This window comes from Gavia stellata, chromosome 10 (assembly GCF_030936135.1).
Source record: "Gavia stellata isolate bGavSte3 chromosome 10, bGavSte3.hap2, whole genome shotgun sequence".
Taxonomy (NCBI): Eukaryota; Metazoa; Chordata; class Aves; order Gaviiformes; family Gaviidae; genus Gavia; species Gavia stellata.
In genome coordinates, this window is record NC_082603.1 from 2,725,708 (window position 1) to 2,744,299 (window position 18,592).

The 18,592-nt window shown below is 40.9% G+C and overlaps 1 protein-coding gene across 2 annotated transcripts in view; it reads right to left on the minus strand.

Moving 5' to 3' along the window:
* Nucleotides 1–18,592, minus strand: part of PLA2G4A (phospholipase A2 group IVA) — a 68,458-nt gene that overhangs the window by 38,128 nt on the left and 11,738 nt on the right. The window contains exons 3-5 of one of the 2 annotated variants that reach the window (XM_009806888.2): nt 7,816–7,964; nt 4,617–4,730; nt 1,340–1,377 (exon numbers count right to left, since the gene is read on the minus strand). In XM_009806888.2, coding sequence (XP_009805190.2) covers nt 1,340–1,377; nt 4,617–4,730; nt 7,816–7,964 — 301 coding nt within the window. The remainder of the gene's footprint in view (nt 1–1,339; nt 1,378–4,616; nt 4,731–7,815; nt 7,965–18,592) is intronic. The other variant, XM_059821991.1, reaches the window with a different exon arrangement.

Consider the following 18,592-nt stretch of genomic DNA (forward strand, 5'->3'; position numbering starts at 1 on the left):
ATTCCTGTATTTTTAAAGATAAGCTAAAAGTGTTTGTGGATACTTTGACATGTTAGTTACAAGGCAGCATTTTTAACAGTCCTTTATGAAAAACATACAATTGTGAAATGGATCTATGTAGGCACAGATAATGATTCTTCCGATTTTTTAAGAACCTGTTAGGTAATAAAGTAACGGGATTAAGAAAAAGGGGGGAAAAGACTGCCTAGAAGCAATGTTCCATGAAGGTATGGAACATATATACCATGTTCCATCATATATACCATATATATGAGACCATGAACAACAGGTCCACGCAGAATCCAAAATCCACGCAGCCATCCGAGAACAAAAGAACAGAACTTCATCAGATCCTTTTGTTTAACATATTTCAATGCCTTCTGCTTAAGAGGAGCAAGATATAGCCAACCATCTTCTGTTCATTTAATGTCAGAGATATGAAATACTTGTAATGTACAAGCCCTGGAAGGTTTAGAGGTGGTCTCAAGGACCACCCACGTATGCATCTTTATGAGTACAAAATGATGAGCAGAAATTATCCCTGGGGGATGTTTGTCAGTCTCTGGAGTCATTATGAAAGAGTTCCACGTTTACAGTTACAGTGCTCAGCACTGCTATTTGTAGTTATAGACAAAAAAAGACTCCTTAAATGCCTTGTTCTCACATTTTTAGACTTAAAAGATATTTTTCTGATTATGCCTCAAGGTGATTTTTGGTCTTTCACCTAGATAGGCTAAGAAAGAGGGAGAAGGACAGCTAGAGAGGAAAAAAAAGGAAAACAAACAGCTAGGCATCCGCTTAGCTTTACACATGGTGAAATCCTGGCCCTACGGAGATCTTCACCTTTGACTTCAGTGCTGCATGGTATTAATATTCAGCTACATTGGGGCAGCTTGGTAATGAGTACCCATATATGCTGAAAGTTAACGTGAGATGCAAAGTGACCACAGATGGTAAAATAATGAGGATAACAGCTGAACCTGGTGTCTATGAGTTTATTAGAAATAAAGCCCTTGAAAAGGAAAGCACTTAACATAAGCTTTAAGCGGGATGAGAAATTCATATATGATAGCCTTGCTCCTGCAAACATTTGGAAAGGGCACACCTATTAGTACAGGTAATGGTGTTTAAGTCAATGATAGAATTACAATGTGAAAATACCCTCAATTTTAAAATCTCCTTACTTTATACAGTACTTGGTATTTCTATGCTAAAACAAGGAATTTTTGCACTCTACCTGACATGTTTTTAAGAAAATTCTAATGAACAGAGTAAAATAAAAAATACCTTTCCTGCTAATACATTTTCCACCTTTTTTTAAAAAATATGAGATACTTACCATACTTCAAGAGACAATTCCAAAGTCATTTCCGTGACCTAAACAAGAAATATTTAAATACAGTTATACCACTTACAGAGGGGAAAAAACACAACCACACATGGAACATAAACTATTACTGTCAGAATTTTTCCTTAAATCACTTTTTTTAAAAGGGAGGACATTTCGGAAATACGTGAATGAGTTTCTTTTCTGCAGAACTTTTTTTTTTTAAAGCACCCAGTGTGATTCCAAAATACACCGCTAGCACTGAATACAGTAGAAAATGTTGCTAGGTGCTGCTAGGTCCTGACTTTCATTCATCAGATCGCATTGTCTTGGCTTTCTTCCACTGACAATCACTTTCTGACAGTGCTATTCATCTTTGGCCTGAAGGGATCTAATTGTCTTCACACACTTATGATCCTTTGTTTCTACTACCAGCCACAGTCTACCTGCCACTTGCCTTCCAGTTCACTGGGTAAACTTCATACTCAACTTGTATCATCTGAAACAAAGACTTGTAAGGGAATGACTGCTCTGTGTTCCACATGAGCCACCAAGTGTCTTTCCACAGTTAAATACACTTAAAGAAGAGTGATTGCTTACAGGTTTCTGAAGGATGCAAGTAAACTAATAAACGTCACTACATACTTGCAGACCACATAGAACTACCTGACCCATAAGCTATGGGTTGGTCTCCTCTGCCTTTCATAGAGCACTTAAAGGGGTTGCCTGAACCCAAAAGGTTAAAAAATGATGGTTAAAGCACTGATTGCATGTTAGGCAAAACCCAACAGTACGAGGTTGCTAGAACTAAGACAGAATGGATAGGCATTTTCATCTCCCCAAGCTCTCTCATACGCAGCGGCCACTGACACATTGGTGCAGCCCTTTAGGAGTGTAACAGACTCACACACAGTGTCTTGTTTCACTCTGCCTGTAGCTATAAACGGATTATCCTCCTCATTTTTGGTATGCGATCACTAGGAACGAAGCTAGAACACCTCAGATTGAACGTTTACTTGACACTTATACAGACAGAGTATTTAAGGATATGGAAGTGCAAAGCTGCCTCTGGCCTCCCACATCTTGCGTACCTGCCGTTGGGCCAGGTAGAACCTGGCACTCCACTCCTGCCCTCTGAAATGGGAATTGTAAATGAGGTAGCGTATTAACAGGGTGGTGGGAGAAAGAAAAGGCAAAGAAATAACAAAGGGAGAACATGAAGAAACAGAGTGAAGAGTCATTTACGGAAATACTTCAAAGACAAGGTAGTAATTACATTATTCCAGCACCTGATATTACTAATTCAGAAAGCACTTCAGAAACCACGCAGTGATCCAATGATTGAAAAAAATGTACGCACACAGTATTAAATAAATCCCTGAGGTGAAACATTCCAATAGGAACTAGCATGCCTTTTTCTATACCTTATACAGACTGCCACAGAAATCTCAGGAACACACGTTGTGTATACAAATTGTCTACATTGGGCTCATCCTGACTTGATGTCCCCTTACTATTTGCTTATAAATTTCAGAGTGTATTTGGCTTTTTTCACTGATTTTTTCCCCCTGTGTTCTCTACCAAGCTTTGCTGAGTGATGATGAGAAGTTAAAGCATATCTGTAATGTGGCAAGGCTTTATATTATTGGCATGAGCTTTGTAAACTGTGTTTTCAAAATTTATTCATCAGCTCTTTCTCACTGCCTCACCTCGTGCCTGGCAGAACCAGGCATCTGCAGTCAGCCCACACTCTGGAAGTCCAAGAGTTACTGAAGCCCTTAGTGAAATAAATATGCTGAAACTTCAAAAAATGCAATAACTTCAAAAAAAAAAAAAAAAAAAAAAAAGAAGGGTTTAAAAATTCCAACTGCCCTAAGGCTACGCCTAATTAAAAACTAAATCTTACACATGAAACTCTCCAATTTCCAATAAATAGGCCTTAACCAGTTATTTGCTGTAACCACACTTTTAAAGTTGTATCTCATGGAAATCAGCAGAGCAGTCACAAATCAAGACCTCTGATCATGTAATAAACCATAGCCCAAAACAGAAATGCAGACCATAATTATACATATAGTATATGCATACAATATAGATACACGTAAAGATAACCAGATGTGATGGATGTAACTACAAGCAGTGAATTATGTTCAGAATGGCCTGTGATATGTCACTCTAATAAATGATGATATTTTAATACGTGCAGAACAAGCTCAATTACACACAGATTTACCAACAACTTCCAGGAGTTACTGTGCAGGCAGACAATCCCTGTTAAACTGACTCCATCTGTTTTGTGTATGTGTTCAAAGAGAATAATCCAATTAATGCATTATTGCATGTTAACTAGGGCTGCGTTACAACAAGCCATTTATTGAAAGTGAAACATACAATAATAAAAGAATTTCTGCTAGTTTTCCAGAAGCCACAGGCATCAGTAGTAGAGGTAATATACCGACCAGCAAACTCTGTGTAACCTCTCACGCTAACAAAGACCATTAAACTAAACTGAATCAAGTAGTGCAGAAACTGGTTTAGCAAGAGGAAGTTTGAAACTAGACTTTTAAGGAGGATTCTCTCAGAAAGGACACTAAGGCATTCAGTGGCACTGTTTTTCTTAATTCTCCTCTCAGCAGTACTGTAACAAGATAAATACAGTGCCTTCAGGCCAGCACTCTGTGTTTAACCACGGGCAACAGTGAATGCTTAGAAAACGAGCTTCAGAACGGGGTATGCAGAGAACAATCCTCACCTGAGATACCCTCTCCTGTGCCCCCAAATATTCAGCTGTTTCCCGACTGAACGGCTGCCACCATTACCCCCTCCATGATATATTCTAATCCCTTCTTGAATTCAAAACTTAGCTCTATATTAAGAAAACACATATATACATAGCACTGAGGTAGACTGATGGGATCAGAAATAAGTCTTGGATTTCCTTTCATCGAGAAACAGGTACTTCTGAGGAGCATCAAGAGCAGGCCAAATGTTTTCCTTGTGCTTCAGCAAAATGGCTGAGGGAATACTCGAGTAACATCAGACTCCGTCAGAGTCCTTAGGACACATCACCTAGTCTTTATAAGCACCATCCTCTGCTGATTTGTGAAGAAACTTCATCTAACCAGAAAGTGGCACAGATAAAATTCAGGCACCTGATAAAGGACTGAAACGTGGTACGTCCTGTTCTACACAATAGTTTAGGTCTCTCAGTTCAGGTGTTCTTTTAAGAACTTTCCATCATGTTCAAAGCTGCACCCACAAAGGCAAAGCTATGAATGTTGCAACTTACATCATTGAAAGTTAACTGGACCACCTTCTTCTCTCCCAGTTTCAGAGAAGATATAGGAAATGTGGATGTGCCAAGAGTCTCATCCATAACGTAGTTGGCATCCATCAAAGTAACCTAGAAAAGATACACGGGTATTCAAGTCTAGTTCGATAAACCCCTTTTTAATTCCATACAGCCTATACCTAAAGCAAAAAAAAATTATACAGAAAAGGAATAGGCCAAACCCAACCCAGTCAACACCCAATGCCAACAGACATGTTCTTTTAAAACAGGATAAGCTCACATATAGTGTCAGTGCTTCAAAGCATTCAATTGCATGAGTACAACAGTATCATTTACACGGGGTTTTTCATCCGAGCACCTTTCTGTCAGTAAACCTCACCATCTTTCTAAGCAGACATAATAACTTCAAATTATGCATATAAAACATACAATTACTTCAAATTTCCAGTTAGTAAAACTTCTCTATGGAGAAACTTATATAGTTTTAAATGTGATATGCCAAAAAATATACAGCAACTTTTCAGTGAAGATAGAATCCATACATCCTAGCCTTGTATCTACAAACCAAGATTTTTATAGCAATGATTTGGCAAAATGTGCAGCATTCCAAATTACGCAAAGTTTTTCTCTGTATCCAGCCAGATCTTCAAGTCTCTTCTCATATTCTCCATGTCAAAGCATATACCTCTTCAAAATGTGATACTATCCAAAGATGTATGTGGATACCACAGAACACTGTTCAATGCTTTTGCTCTAACCCACGTGGGTCTACGTCTAGCAGTCTTTTGTCTCACTGGCAGCCTTCTAAGTTCTCAAGTAAGATATTCAGAAAGAATTTCAGATTACCATTTACATAGTTTCTATTAAATGAGTTCTCCGAACTCATTTGGCTTACGATTTTTTTCCACTTTGTGGAATTGTATCTTCTAAAATATCATATGTTTGTGGCTTGGACCATATATTTTGCATAAAACAAATGGAATCAAGATATGATCACTTGAATAACTAGTTGCTACATCTGGGTTCAGCCTCTTCTCAGCTATAAAGAATCTGCTTCATCCTGTGCCACAAGCAACCCTTTGAAATGATGAACTGTATTTTAGGACAGAACTCGTTATTTCAATGGCAACAGCCTTTAGTTATTGTAAAGATACATTTCCAAATTCTACTTATAATCAACCTTGTTGTGTTCTGTTACAGGAGATAGAGACTTGCAGAACCTGGCAGTATGCTATGGCCATACTGTGCTGGAAATCAACAGAAATCAACACAGGATCTGCAAAGAGACAGATAAAACTCTCTGCCTCAGGACTTCTGTTAGAATCCACAAAGGCTTATCAGATGAAATTGAAACAATTTTTAGTTCCCATGCTGCAATAAAGGCAGGTTGATGAACCCAAGTTCTTCCTTTTGTCTATTTCCACAAATGCTTTCTCACAAAGAAGCCAGAAACACTCCATTCCTCTTTCTAATTCCTGATATCTATTTGTCTGACTTGTCATTAAAAAGCAAGAACTAAGTTAGAGATTTCTAACTTTTCTCAAGTTTCATGTGGCCAGTTTGCATGTCTACGACCAAAACATTTAGTAAGAATCAACTCAGGTGACTGTTGCACGTGTCCAGCTGGTGGAAGCTATTTTGGGTAATCTACTTCCTGCAAAGCTGTAGTAAAGTTATTGTGAATTCCCTAGTATTGTTGTCTCTTGTGCAGGATGCACATGCTGATCATGGGATTCTTCCTCCCCGAACTGTAGAACCTATTCCTCTCCCCAAAAACACAGGGAGCCTGGTAGGAAGGACAACTCAATTTTCAGATCTTGAACAGTTTAGCCTCAAGAGATTACAGTTACTAGCTCAGTGAAAAGCTTCACAGGCTTTAGCCTCTGTCCCAGGTGGCCAATTTAGACTGAAACTCCATAAGCTTGGGTCAGAAGACTTCACGTGCTAGGGCCAGCCCCTACGAAGAACCAAGCTAACAAAGGACTATAGATAAACTTAAATGCTTGCCATGCCCACTTATAAAATAGTTACACTTAACACTCACCTCTTGCACACAACCTGGAAGAGCTTAACATACTGAGACTTAATGGTGGCTTAGTCAACAACCCTGCACATGGAATAAGAGTACCCAAAACATCAATGGGTGAGCTATTCAGCCCCTGGCTCCAGGCATTGAGGAGACAGCAGAACCATACTTCTGCTTTCTGTCTCACAGAGAATCACAGAATCATTAAGGTTGGAAAAGACCTGTAAGATCATCAAGTCCAACCACCAACCCAACAACACCATGCCCACTAAACCATGTCCTGCAGTGCCACATCTACCTGGTTTTTGAACACCTCCAGGGATGGTGACTCCACCACCTCCCTGGACAGCCTGTTCCAATGCTTCACCACTCTCTCAGCAAAAACATTTTCCTAATACCCAGTCTAAACCTCCCCTGGCACAACTTGAGGCCATTTCCTCTTGTTCTATTGCTGGTTACATGGGAGAAGAAACCAGCACCCACCTCACCACAACCTTCTTTCAGGTAGTTGTAGAGAGCGATAAGGTCTCCCCTCAGCCTCCTCTTTCCCAGCTCCCCCAGCCGCACCTCATAAGACTTTTGTGCTCCAGACCCCTCACCAGCTTCGTCGCCTTTCTCTGGACATGCTCCAGCACCTCAATGTCCTTCTTGTAGTGAGGGGCCCAAAACTGAACACAGCATTCGAGGTGCGGCCTCACCAGTGCCAAGTACAGGGGCACGATCACCTCCCTACTGCTGCTGGCCACACTGTTTCTGATACAGACCAGGATGCTTCTTAATGGTCTCCTCAGGGAGAAGCAGGGAACAGGCAGAGACTTGACTTTACCCCCACCTATTCACTGTCCATCATAGTCCAATCAGTGTAGGAAGCAGGAAGAAAATAATTTATGGCTGATGTGAAGAATAGTAAGCTACTAGCCCTCAGGAGCAGTCCGAGAGCTGACTCAAAGGCCTATCTTGTAATGACTCTCAGGGCTACTCCTTGAATAATTTATACAACACCTCTTGCTTAGCACCATGTCTGAAGGCAAAAACCAGCCTTTAATGTTTAAAAAGAAGTTGCAATCTTGAGACAACAGATGTCATACATGTAGAAGCTGCTGTTATTTGAACCTTCTAGACATTGTACAACTTTCATTTTCACAGATGCAGCTCAGCTATGTGACTTACCTCAAGAACATTCTCTTGGTTGGGGTCCAAAATGAACTCAAAGGTCTCGTTCCACACAGGATTCACGTCGTTATTGAAATGTTTCGTTCTCTTCCTGCAATCAGGGGCGGATGGGATGAACAGTTCCACATAGGGATCTGGAGTGTCGACTACAGAGCAAAACAGATGTTCAAGTCAGGTAAAACTCAAGTTTGGGTTGTAATAATCCATACAATTATGTGAAACCACAGATCACCTCACGGTCTATGACAGAAAAATATTAAACTATATAAATTATATAAATATAATGACATGAATGATACAATTATATTAACGATTTCCCAATAAGAAACAGACATTATGCTTTTAAGAGGGGAAGAGAAACGCCTTGAACAAACAGAATGGCACTGGGATTGATTCAACTTTATTGGAAATATGTGTACTTCTACTGGGCAGTGATAATTAGTTTTAAAAGCTTTTACACCTTCCTCTCTTTCTAGCCTTCAATTACTTTGGCTTGTGTCACAAAAGTAAGTACTCCACAAAAACACTCTTCAGTTAATGAAAACAAGGAGCTTGGTATACAGTTTTGGATCCTCTTTCACCTTTGCTGGTTTGGCAATCATAAAGGAAATCAGTCAGGCCACTTAAGTACTGTTAAACACAGCGTAAGGAGAGCTGTTCACATCTGAAGCCACTGCAATCACCAGAGCTTTGTGGAGGTCACCACAGAATCAAGATCTTATTTACACAGTATATTTGAATAACAACTGTGTGGAACACTAACTGAAAATACAGAAACATATGCCAACTATAGCTAATCAGAATTATCAGGGGGAGAAAAATACACGTTGACAAAACTCATCTGATATGTCTAATAATAGCCATTCCTGAGGGCAAAGAATGCGCTGTTGGCAGCCCTAAAAATCCCACCTTTCCAACCGGTTAAAACATGTAATATTTTTTCTGTCCAATGAGGTTTTTTCTGTCCGATGAGATTTTTTCTTCTGTTGAATTGGGCCAAGGCTGATGTAATCGTTTACAGATTTCTCTAAAACGTTGCTCAGATGCTTCACAGGAGAGCCTGGGAAGTTATTTCTGTGGTTTTGGGGATCATGAAAAGCCACCTCCTCTTCTGTGGTAAAACGCGCATGTGTTTCCAGCACCCTCTCTTCAAAGTTTGTCCTCTGCTTTAGTGAAACATTTTCAAGCAAATAGAATACCCACCACAAACAAGAATCCTTTCCTTAAAGGTCTCTTTTGAAAGAGATTAAAACCCAGGTAAGGGTCATGATTTGAATTAAGTATTCCTCTAGCTAGGGAAACTTTAGGGACAGTAAACAAATCTTCTCTTAGACTCAGGCTCGCTCAATTAAAAATCTGTATGTAAACAGACTTCGTGATTCAAAGACTTCGCTGTGTGAGAATTTCCTTGGACTGCTACAACACTCCCCAGAACTTCTTCGGCAGTTTTACACTGTGCTCCATATCTGTGGGGCTTAGCTAATTGCTGCAATTTGGCAAGTCACACTGCTACCTGCATTATTAATAAGCAGCTATTTAAAGTTGGGGATCAGTGTGGCAAGTCTTTAAATAGCAATCTTTATTAGCTCCTAAGAATTTATGTCTGATCTTGTCTCTTATTTAAAGTCAGAGGAACAGGGGGATCAAACCCCGAGTGGTTTTTAAATTTCTTTTCTCACTGGCAGATGTAACTAATTGCCAACTTTTACTGAATACATTAGCTCCCTTGAATTACTACACAAAATTGTGCCAGAAAGAAGGGAATCAAGGCCCCTTGAAACTAAACAGCAAAATATCTACTGAAATCAGAAGTGGCAAGACCTCATCTGGTAACTCTGGCTATCAAGCACTACTTTGGCAATAAACACTACAGACTTGCTCTGCCAAGAGGCTGAACTCGCCTACAAAAGCTTGGTTTTTAACCAAAATACTGATGCTGAACAGTGTTCTGGGCAAAACATCAATGCTTGCCTTTCCGTTCAATTTTTTATGTGATTATGTGATCAGCCCTAACTATAAGTTACAAAACTCTAATTTTTTCTTTTAAACACAAACAGCAAATGGTTTCCTATCCGTATTCACAATCCTGAAGCATGTGGAAACCCCATACCACTGCACAGCTGGCATACAGATGCTGTTACTAACTTCCTATCAGACAGACTCCAAATAAGTGTTGAAACAGAAACTAAACCCAAGGCACGGAACAACTAAACTTAGAAAAATCAGTCTTCATAACTCATTACTGCCAAGTCGCCCCCTCACTCCCTGCCTTTATTATCTTTTTTAACCCGAGGCAAAGAGTTAATCATCTGCCCTTTCATGTTTGAAAGTTTATTTTGTGCTATTTTCAATTAAGAAAATGAAAATGTATTCTTTTATAACTTCCTTCTTCAGATGAAGAGGAAAAATACTGGAAGACTGTGTGCTCTGATTAAGATACTGCTGTAAGCTGTACTATAGTAATCAAAATCTTACTCCGTATTATTGGTTGGGGACCAAAAACTAGCTACCAGCAATCTGGCAAGTAACACAAAAGTATTCATTTAATGTGTTTCAAAACATTAAAATTATCAAACACAGATAAAACAGACAGAGCGTGTATCCTTTTGCATGGATGTATTTATTCCTGTTTGTGTTTTTGCTAGTTGATTTGCCAGGTATGTTTTTCAAAAAAACTTATCTGAAAATGCAAGTGAAAAGTAGCTTGATCACTGCTGTTATCTATATTTTGATGTCCAGAGAAGGGCAATAAAGCTGGTGAGGGGTCTGGAGCCCAAGTCTTATAAGGAGGGGCTGAGAGAACTGGGGTTGTTCAGTCTGGAGAAGAGGAGGCTGAGGGGAGACCTCATCGCTCTCTACAACTACCTGAAAGGAGGTTGTGGTGAGGTGGGTGTTGGTCTCTTCTCCCAAGTGACTAGTGATAGAACAAGAGGAAATGGCCTCAAGTTGCGCCAGGGGAGGTTTAGACTGGGTATTAGGAAAAATGTCTTTCCTAACAGAGTGGTGAAGCATTGGAAGAGGCTGCCCAGGGAAGTGGTGGAGTCACCATCCCTGGAGGTGTTCAAAAACCAGGTAGATGTGGCACTGCAGGACATGGTTTAGTGGGCATGGTGGGGTTGGGCTGGTGGTTGGACTTGATGATCTTACAGGTCTTTTCCAACCTTATTGATTCTGTGATTCTGTGATTCTGTGAAATGGTTTATGGGACAAAAGCTGATGTTTTGCAAGTGTAATCAATAAAAGAGAATTATCTATGTAGAGACAACACTGTCGTGGAATTGCTCTTTTATTTTAGCAGCCTACTTGAAATACCAACCACAGACTTTTCAAAAGAAGCAACGTGCAAGAATTTGTACTTCTTCCTCAGGACACTTCTGAAGAAAACAAAGTTTCTATATAGCTCAGCTAGGCTCCGGGTTATTCTTTGCGCAAGCATTCTCGCATGACTCCTCCGTAATTTGTGGACTAGCTATCTGCAGTGCATCTCAACTTTTTAATGTAGGTGAAGTTTGGAAGGTTTGCAAATGGACATATGCACCACCATAAGACAGTGACTGTATAGCATGACTCAATTTTCCTCTCTTCCTGGCACTCTGACTATTCGCAGTAAGTGCCTCCACATGTGCATGCAACTGAAATGTCATACTTCTCCCAGTGTCAAAGGGCTTAATATGTTAACGGCATAGACAACGCTCTGGAATAGAGGGACCAGTCTCCATCAGTATTTCTCAGGAAAAAATGAATATGAACTGATGATCAAGTACAAGTGTATCTGAAACCCCACCTTTACATGAAAAAATAAAATTAAGAGTTTCAGCATTGATGTCGATGGAACTAGCAGAGGGTCCTGCAATTAGCGGCTTATAGCTAGGTGAATTATAAAGGTAATTAACAAAATGTTCATAATAATCCTTTTGTAAGATTTACAGCATCCACCAGCTCTCCAGGGGTTGAAGACAGATATCCAGTAACAAAAGCAGAGTCAGCATCTGAACTGTTATTTTTAAACACACTGGCTTAAGAAATGGCTGAGAGGTAGGAAGTAAGGATTCAATCACTCTTCCTCGTTTGATTTATCTGCTGGTTAAGTAATTGCTATAGAATTCTATCTCTAAATTACATTATGAATCATGAAGTGAAACACACAATGGACAGTAATTAGGATCAATCATTTTCACATTAAAAATGAGTAATGCTTTAAGCAATCTGTCTATTAAAGAAACCTGTAAAATTTTCTACAATGACTGGAAACCATTTGATCTTATGTTACTAATTTGGTGAGATGACTGTCATCAGGACCCCATATTAATATAATTAATATTTCAGACATATAATTTATATTTCAGTCATTCCAATTTCAATTATTTAAATAGCATAATAGACATAAAGAAACTATAGAAAGCCTGCTCAAATCTAAAATACCAAAGACGAAGCCACTACCACCATACATTAAAAGTTACCTCATTTGTCCATCAAAAGTTGAAAGAAATGCAAAGTTCTTGAAGTATTCCAAAATCTGGTTTACTACAAAAAAATTCTGCACCGTAAGAATTTGTCTTTTTCCACATGAGCATGTCATAAACACTTGTGATCATAATGGATATTTAATAAAACTGTATTAACTTTAATTTCAGTTAATATATGCATCACCATTACAGAAAGTAAATCTGGATCCAGATTTTTTGGACCCATGTTCTCCAGATACCATATTTATGCAATTACAGGAATATTCCAGCAAGTACATGGCAGAACTTCCATGTTAGTTTGGTTCATTGGAGTTTTTTGCCTTCTGGTTAACCAACATCCTCCACCATTAAATGCAACCCCATTCACGAAATCTTACTAGGTCCGAAATGACCATCTTTGTCTACTTTCCACCATTTTCTTGGCTTACTGCACTACAGTACAACTTGGTTAGCATGAAGTTACATGCAGCAGAGGGGCTTGACTGAGGCCAAGCTAATAACGGGAATTGCTCGACTACCTCCCGCTCCTCTGAAGGGAAGGAAGCTAAAAAATGACAGCTGTGCCTTATGGACAAGCAGTTCTGGCTAGGGAAGGGAGCTCGAGCAGGCTGTGCAGCACATACTCGCTGCTGCCTGGCTGCAGGGCTCCTCTGAATTTTACGGAAGCTATCAAACCTACTGTTCACCTAAAGAAACCCAAAGCAGGGGGCACGAAGGCATTTTCAACGAACATTAACTAGTATTGATCACAGTGAATCAGCATGGCATGAGCTACATGAATCTCTTCCTAGGCCAGAAACATAGTTTTGTTGTGTGCTTAAAAATAACAACTTAATTTTTATTGAAATAGCGAATTTCATGGGGCTCACTGAACAATATGCTTCACATTGGCATAGAAGTATTATTTGGTCTCTCTGTCACAGTCAGGTGAAAATGTAATGAATTTTAAAATCATGTTTTTTCCCAGTTGAATGTGATTTTCCAGGGATTTCTTAAAAGCAGTATTTATCAATAATTCCAAAATAATTAATGTTTCCCAAACAACATATTAAAAAACATACGAATTATTAGATTTGGCTTATGCTTGCTCTGCTGCAAACTAGTGAAAGGACACTAACACGAGGCCCTAAAAAAGGTGTCTCCGGTGTTCCAGAGAACATAGGCATCATTAATTGATAATTCATTCAGTATCAGACTGCCAAGAAGGAATGGAAAAAAGGCAGACCTGAAAGGTCCCCCACAGAGCAGTCGGCAATGCTACCTGGCTGTGTGACTGGATGGAGGGGATGGTAATCAGTTCGATTAGGATGCCAGTGCTCAGGGTAAGACATCAGCTTGGTGCACCCTGCCTGCCAATTCACAGGCAACACAAAAGTTACAAAAGACAAGTAGAGTCTTTGCTGCGGAGGCTGGCGCTGTGATTTTGGAAACCAAGAAGTTCTTCTCGTGCCTGAAGAGGTGGAGCCCAGGAATGCCAGGAGCAGAACTGGCTGTGTCAGGCTGCCACATACAAAAGCATCTCGTCACCCTCTTAGGTAATCTGCGTTAAAAACTACCGCAGCCGCACAATCAGAAGCCCTCCATTCAAAACCATAAAACACTGCAGCAGCTCGCAGCAACAAGGCCAAACTTTTAATCTGCCTCTTTAGATTTGTTCTGAATTTCCATTTTCAAAGAGGAGTGTAGTGGAGTCCGCTATGAATTCAGGTCTCCCATTCATATGGGGCAGATGCTTCTGAGAGTCTTCAGACAGATTCGTAGTACTAGCAGTAATACAGATGCTAGACTGAGAGTCTGGAGACATGCCAGCAGGCCACAGGGAATCTAAAATATCCAGGAGTACACACAGAGATTACCAGTAAGGGGTCCCAAGGAGGAGGTGACAGGTTATTTGCTGCCTCTGTTTAAGGTACTACAGGGAATGCCAGGGCTTTTGGCCTTCATCTTCAAGAGGGATTTTGCAAAGGGGATGATGCAGTGCGAGATTTCATGAGCGGAAGGTGACTGCAAGTGAAGTAAGGCAGCTCCCAAAGCAGCAGCTATGCTACGAGAAATCCTGTGATTGGGTAATACGTTTATTAGAGACTATTAGTGCCTTTTATTACAGTGCTTTTCATCTCCGGCGTTACTTAAGTGAAGGAAAGAACTGAAGTCCCAGCACAGGCACTGCACTACCACCACTACTATTGGGGTGGGACACCACTAGCAGTTTCACTGATGCAGCCTTGGAAGGAAAAAAGAAAACAAACAAGTCAGCTGAACCCTTCATAGGTTCAAACCAAATTTGTGGAATTGCTGAGACCAAAAAAATACTCAGTTCTCTAGGTTATCTGCAGACAGACAGCAGTGACAAGTGACTAAAACATCAGCTCACAATAGCCCAGAGAAAAATCTGTTTTTCTAGTAGTGTGCCAGAATCTAAGGGGTTTGGGGCTTTTTTTAACTGATTTAAATGCCTAGTTCTTAAGAGCTTTTTCAGTGTTAAACTTGTGAAATGTCTCACTCCGCCAACAAAGACACAAGCAGGAGGAAGGAACAGGCAGTGTGGCTGTCTAGTTCAGCTATGACTGTGGGTCCACGGTACTGCCAGATATGGGCAGCGATAATTTGGTCTCAAGTAGGTTTAGGCATATCCAACACATTCTTGGTAAATTACTCAAAACCCACAATATGAATTTTATTCCAGATTTATGTTACTTGATGGAGTATAGATTATTCCCAGTCTGGCATAAAGTCTGCTAATACAAATTTAAACTGGCAACATTTTCTGAATCCGCAGAACAAGTTTACACTGGATCCGCATTTGGTATCATGAGGCTTTAGAGGTTTTGGTCCTCTACCAGCAGCCCTAGAGCTTCATTTACTACATTGCTGAAGTGCAGCCTCCAGGCCTTTGAGTGAGAAGAGGTTCTTCCCTTGACTTTTTAATTCAGACAATTGTCAGGAACATTTTAAAAACCTGGAGCTGTCTTAACTGCGCTGAACTGTAGCTAAGTATAGGCTAAGGTTGGCTACGTAAACATCACATCTTAGTAAAACCATCATCATTGCTACTGCAAGCAATTACAAGAAACTCAGACATAAAGTGACACCTCTGAATTGTTCCTGCCCCAACCTCACTGCTCAGTCGGGTTATTACAGGCATTTCATTTACAGGACTGAAGAATGGATTGCAAAGCACTTGGTCAGAACAGCGTATGCACATCAATGTTAACAGGTCCATAAAGGGAAAGGGGTGATTGTGCATGTGAGTTAATCTGTCCAACTAAGCACGGCACAACCTTGCGTCAAGCAGACATTCCCTGTATTTCAACTGTCCTGTAACACTGTTGGCTGGATGCTTTGATAGAGCATAGTTTTTAGTGACAGGCTTTACCAAAGTGTTCCTTTCTGTAGTGATGAAGATGAGGAAGGCTGATGATTTTTTTTTCCTCCCTTTCAGAACACGTTCAGTCAGGAATACATAAATGAACACATTTATTTATTTGTGAGACCTTTTCTTTGATACAGACCAATACGTGGGACAGTTAGCATCCTGCAAAATGTAAGACAGTAACCAGAGGATGCTTCAAATCACACTTTTAAAAAAACATTTTTAAAACGAATTAGAAGCCTTCCTCATGCAATAGATAGCAACCTGCAGAACTCCTTCTCAAAGGAGCTGTGGATGAGAAGACTTACGCAGATTCAAGGAAAACCAGTGAAGTTTATGCAAGAGAAACTCAGTGAGGGCTATTAATTACATCAGAAGCACATCCAGCTCAGGGAGTCCCTTAGTGAAGACAGTTGAGTGCTTGGAGAGGATCACAGGAAAGTATCACATGCTTATCCTGTTCATATGTTTCCTTTGTATCTGACTATCTGGCATTAGCCCAGCCCTAACACAACTTCAAAGCCCTCCCTGGGAAGGGGGACGAGAGGGGAAAGAAAAGAGAGCAAAAAAGAAATGAAATTATTACAGAGGACAACTGGAATAAATGGAGAGAGTGAAAGGCTCAAACTGGAGAAACAGTGGTGTCCACAACTCCCTGGAGGAGAGCCCCACCACGAAGTTCTGCCTGGAGACATGACAGCACATGAAACAGAAACAGTTCCCAGTCACCGTCAAGCTCCATTCTCCTGGGGCCGCAGTTAGTGACAGCGTGGCAAGGGCCTCAAGCAGAGAGACAAGGAGGTCCTTCAACCAGAGTATCAGGCAGGACGGATCCTTGGTCTAAGCCAGCATGACTGCTTTGGTGTTACCATTACAGTGTAACGGAGTAACAGCAGAGCCTTCCTCTAGGATGAAAACAAGTTTTCACTAACATTTTACAGAAACAGTCCCTGCCTCAGTAACTAGATGGCAAGTATTCAGAGACAGAATTTGGTTCTCATTGAAAAGATATTTTTGCAACTGGGAAGAGCAGCATTTTCTGGATCAGCTTCACTGTGGAACACACGAGCCTGCTTCCAACATGACTTTCACCTGCCAGCACTGCTTCTGGCTAACCATACAACAGGGCAAAAATATTGCATGTGTCAAGGAAACTGAAATCTAGTCTACAGTTGCCTCAATGTTAGACTGAGATCTGCAGTAGACATTTCGTGAGCAGTTGTTACTAGTATTTCTCATTTTTGAAGATAGGCATCTTTTAAGGATACATATTTCAGCACCAGCCTATGGCTCTAGAGCCAGAGTCAGCTGCTATGGGTGACAATGGAGCATGGACCACCACAGGACATGACCAACAGCAGGGCTGGTACAAGGGCTGTCGGGAAGAGTCAAATCAAAAGGCGTTGCTGAAGCCCACAGAGCTTGGTCATCCTGTGACTCAGTTGCCCATCCAGGCCACCCTAGCACAGGCTGAAGCAGCATGGGCCCAAAAGGGAACATTGCTATCTCCTTCCTGCGAGATACTTCCAGCACTCCTCCTCTGCTTTGCTCTCTTAGGCATATAGTACATCTTATGGCTCCCGGCCACGTGAAGATCTGCATGTGCAGCTTGTAGGACTTGGAAGATTGGCCAACTCTGACCTACTTTTTCCAGGTTGTTAGGCTGGCAAAGGGGAGGAGTTTGGCTTGTTTTCCTCTTGAAGCTGTCTTGCAAAAATCAGGTCCTGCTTCAGGGCCTTGCAGGAAGAGCATTATCTGATGACACTTCAACAGTTAAATCAAGTATACTGTAGCTAAGTTAGGGTGCAAGGCTGGCCAGCTGTGATACAGAGAACAGCTGGATTAGTCCTGAATGAGGTGCTGTAACACAAACTGTTGTGTCCTTGCTCTAATACAAGCAGGCAAATCTCCAATTCCTTCCCTTTCAGCTAGCTCAGGTTTAAACCACTGCACACGTATGCCTAAACTGCACTAGACTACTGTGACTCTGGCTTTAAATAAGCCAGCTTCAACACCAAGATCCATGGCTCACAGTAAACACAACCCCAGGGTAAAGGCCTCTGAAGAGAGAAATGGTGACTGAAACTGCACTGGACACCACCTCCTCTTTCCCTCCACATTGCTGAAGCAGATCCTACAGCCAGGGAAAGGTGCACGCTCGTCCCACACGATGCCACAGCTCCTCGTTCCCTTTGGAGAAGTAGGAGGCAACCAGGAAGCACATCAGCGACACTGCCCCAGCGGAAGAACATCTCCTTGACTCGCGGGGGATGTTATTGCAGGTTGCAGCAGCATGGGCTAACCGTGCCAAGAGCCACTTAGAGGAGCTGCTTTCCATCTCCACATTATCAAGTTTTGCAACCAATACTTCCAACTTGTTTATCTGAGCGCCTAACTACAGTGGAAATGCATCCTTAATTCCAACTGGGTGGAGAGAAACTGGGATAGAAGCTGAGTACCAGTGCCATGAGCTATCCAAACTTTAAACATTTTTAAGGAAAGACTTTGTCCTTAAAATGCCCAGAATTACACTGTTTATTACCATACCACCAAAAGTAGATGAAGCAAAAAAAAGCTGCAAATCCAAAACAGGATTAAGCAAGGTTAGCGATCATTAAGAGTAGAGTCATATAACTGTTTTCCTTTGTAGATGCTACCAATGTTCTGGAAGCCAGTATACTTAAAGAAAAATAGATCTTTAAAGCTGTAAGACAAATTTTACAATTCTTCCATTGACCCAGTTTTCCACCAAGCCCCCTGAAAATCCAGAAGGGGAGAGATCCTATGGAAAGAAGAACCACAGTCTACAAGCATTTCTCTTTCAGAATGCTGCCGTTTGGGATTCTGGTCTTTCTCTACAAGTTCTTGTCCTGTCATGGACATAAGGAAAGGCTCCACAGTATGGTGTGGTATCTGGAGTAGATTCAAAACTAAA